This window comes from Austrofundulus limnaeus, unplaced genomic scaffold (assembly GCF_001266775.1).
Source record: "Austrofundulus limnaeus strain Quisiro unplaced genomic scaffold, Austrofundulus_limnaeus-1.0 Scaffold3073, whole genome shotgun sequence".
Classification (NCBI taxonomy): Eukaryota; Metazoa; Chordata; class Actinopteri; order Cyprinodontiformes; family Rivulidae; genus Austrofundulus; species Austrofundulus limnaeus.
The window spans coordinates 3,944-7,168 of NW_013955475.1; the positions used below are offsets into that span (position 1 = coordinate 3,944).

Below are 3,225 nucleotides of genomic sequence, written 5' to 3' on the forward strand. Positions count from 1 at the left end.
TCTGGCTGTAGGTGATGTAATAAGTGATGTCACCTGGCCTGGCTGTAGGTGATGTCACCAGGTCTGGCTGTAGGTGATGTAATAAGTGATGTCACCTGGCCTGGCTGTAGGTGATGTCACCAGGTCTGGCTGTAGGTGATGTAATAAGTGATGTCACCTGGCCTGGCTGTAGGTGATGTAATAAGTGATGTCACCAGGCCTGGCTGCAGGTGATGTAATAAGTGATGTCACCAGGCCTGGCTGTAGGTGTTGTAATAAGTGATGTCACCAGGCCTGGCTGTTGGTGATGTAATAAGTGATGTCACCAGGCCTGGCTGTAGGTGATGTAATCAATGTGTTTCAGTGAAAGTGACCGTTCAGCCCTTTATTTTAACCTGTAGCAGACACACACCTGGACTGTTGTCCCTTCAGTGACTCCAGTCTCTGTGCCTGTCTCAGCACCTACAGTGGGAAGGTGTTCCAGGTAACGTTGCTGTCTCTTGGCCTTTTCCTGCTTCTTCCTCTGCTCGTCATCATCCTCATCCTGGAGTCACCCATCCAGCCAGAAGTCTTCAGGTGAGCCCAGCATACAGCTGTGTTTTAGAGGGTCTCAGACCTGAACAGGTGTTGCACCCTGCTGACCAGGTGTGTCTCTGCAGACTGAAGGAACCCCCGTCCATGAAGGGCTGTTGGGAGCCAAACCTGAAGCTCCGAGAGGCCGAGAGACTCTTTGAAGACCATCTGATTGGACCAGAGTCCATCACCAACATCGGAGGTCAGATAACAGCATGGTCTTCAGTCTGGATCCCTGTGGTCTGGACCCCTGTGGTCTGGAACCCATTGGTCTGGACCCCTGTGGTCTGGACCCCTGTGGTCTGGAACCCTGTGATCTGGATCCCTGTGGTCTGGATCCCTGTGGTCTGGATCCCTGTAATCTGGATCCCTGTGATCTGGACCCCTGTGGTCTGGATCCCATTGGTCTGGATCCCTGTGGTCTGGACCCCTGTGGTCTGGATCCCTGTGGTCTGCATCCCTGTAATCTGGACACCTGTGGTCTGGATCCCTGTGGTCTGGATCCCGTTAATCTGGACCCCTGTGGTCTGGATCCCTGTGGTCTGGATCACTGTGGTCTGGACCCCTCTGGTCTGGATCCCTGTGGTCTGGATCCCGTTAATCTGGACACCTGTGGTCTGGATCCCTGTGGTCTGGATCACTGTGGTCTGGACCCCTCTGGTCTGGATCCTTGTGGTCTGGACCACTCTGGTCTGGAACCCATTGGTCTGGACCCCTGTGGTCCGGACCCCAGTGGTCTGGACCCCTGTGGTCTGGACCCCAGTGATCTGGAACCCATTGGTCTGGACCCCTGTGGTCTGGATCCCTGTGGTCTGGACCCCTGTGGTCTGGAACCCATTGGTCTGGACCCCTGTGGTCTGGATCCCTGTGGTCTGGACTCCTGTGGTCTGGACCCCTGTGGTCCGGATCCCTGTGGTCTGGAGCCCATTGGTCTGGACCCCTGTGGTCTGAAACCCATTGGTCTGGACCCCTGTGGTCTGGACCCCAGTGGTCTGGAACCCATTGGTCTGGACCCCTGTGGTCTGGACCCCTGTGGTCTGGACCCCAGTGGTCTGGAACCCATTGGTCTGGACCCCTGTGATCTGGACCCCAGTGGTCTGGAACCCATTTGTCTGGACCCCTGTGATCTGGACCCCTGTGATCTGGACCCCTGTGGTCTGGACCCCTGTGGTCTGGATCCCTGTAGTCTGGATCCCTGTGGTCTGGACCCCTGTGGTCTGGACCCCTGTGATCTGGACCCCTGTGATCTGGATCCCTGTGGTCTGGATCCCTGTAGTCTGGATCCCTGTGGTCTGGACCCCTGTGATCTGGACCCCTGTGATCTGGACCCCTGTGGTCTGGACCCCTGTGATCTGGACCCCTGTGGTCTGGAACCCATTTGTCTGGACCCCTGTGATCTGGATCCCTGTGGTCTGGACCCCTGTGGTCTGAACCCCTGTGGTCTGGATCCCTGTAGTCTGGACCCCTGTGGTCTGGAACCCATTGGTCTGGACCCCTGTGGTCTGGGCCCCTGTGATCTGGACCCCTGTGGTCTAGAACCCATTGGTCTGAACCCCTGTGGTCTGGACCTCAGTGGTCTGGAACCCATTGATCTGGACCCCTGTGGTCCGGACCCCTGTGGTCTGGACCCCAGTGGTCTGGAACCCATTGGTCTGGACCCCTGTGGTCTGGAACCCATTGGTCTGGAACCCATTGGTCTGGAACCCATTGGTCTGAACCCCTGTGGTCTGGATCCCTGTTGTCTGGACCCCTGTGGTCTGGAACCCATTGGTCTGGATCCCTGTGGTCTGGAACCCATTTGTCTGGACCCCTGTGATCTGGACCCCTGTGGTCTGGACCACTGTGATCTGGACCCCTGTGGTCTGGACCCCTGTGATCTGGACCCCTGTGGTCTGGACCCCTGTGGTCTGGACCACTGTGATCTGGACCCCTGTGGTCTGGACCCCTGTGATCTGGACCCCTGTGGTCTGGACCCTGAAGAGTCAGAGTCCAGTTCCAGGTGCTCATAGAACCAGAAGAGTCCTGCACATGCTCAGTGATGTCTTTGTGTCCTCCTGTCTGCAGACGTCCTCTTCACTGGAACAGCCGATGGTAAAATCCTGAAGCTCATTGGTCGAAGGGTCGTCACGGTGACGAGACTGGGCAGACCACCATGTGGTGAGACCACCTGGCTCTGATGTGTCACACACAAACACTGGTGGGCGGAGCCTGTCCTGGCGTCAGAGTGAGGAGCAGATAGATAGAACTTTCCTCAGGCACCTGGACTTATGGAAGCCATGTTAGATGTGACTGCTCTGATTGGTCAGCTTTAGTTACTCCATGAGACTCCGCCCACCATCCTGTGGACAAAACAATCACTCCCACCCTCCTGTTGAAGAGTAATAATAACTGTCAGAGGCAGCACGGTGGCTCAGTGGTTAGCACTGAAGCCTCACAGCAACAAAGTCCTGGGTTCAGTCCTTGGTTCAGACCTGGGCTCTTTCTTTGTTTCATGGGTTTTCTGTGGATCCTGGTTTCCTCCCAGAGACCAAAAACATGAAGGTTAGGTTGTGTTCAGACCCAGACCTCCCCTGTTAAACAGCTCTGTGCTCTCGTTTCAATAAATAATAATAATTCTAAGATAATATAATGTAATGTAATGTGATATGATATAATATAATATAATATAATATA

At 55.1% G+C, this 3,225-nt stretch overlaps 1 protein-coding gene across 1 annotated transcript in view; it reads left to right on the plus strand.

Annotated features, from left to right (window-relative positions):
- The window catches only part of LOC106511685 (adipocyte plasma membrane-associated protein), a gene marked incomplete at its 3' end in the record, with an annotated part of 5,412 nt that extends 2,703 nt beyond the window's left edge, over window positions 1-2,709 (plus strand). Inside the window, 3 exon segments of the mRNA XM_014000430.1 lie at window positions 439-555; window positions 639-754; window positions 2,617-2,709. Coding sequence (XP_013855884.1) covers window positions 439-555; window positions 639-754; window positions 2,617-2,709 — 326 coding nt within the window.
- Between the last annotated feature and the right edge of the window lie 516 nt (window positions 2,710-3,225).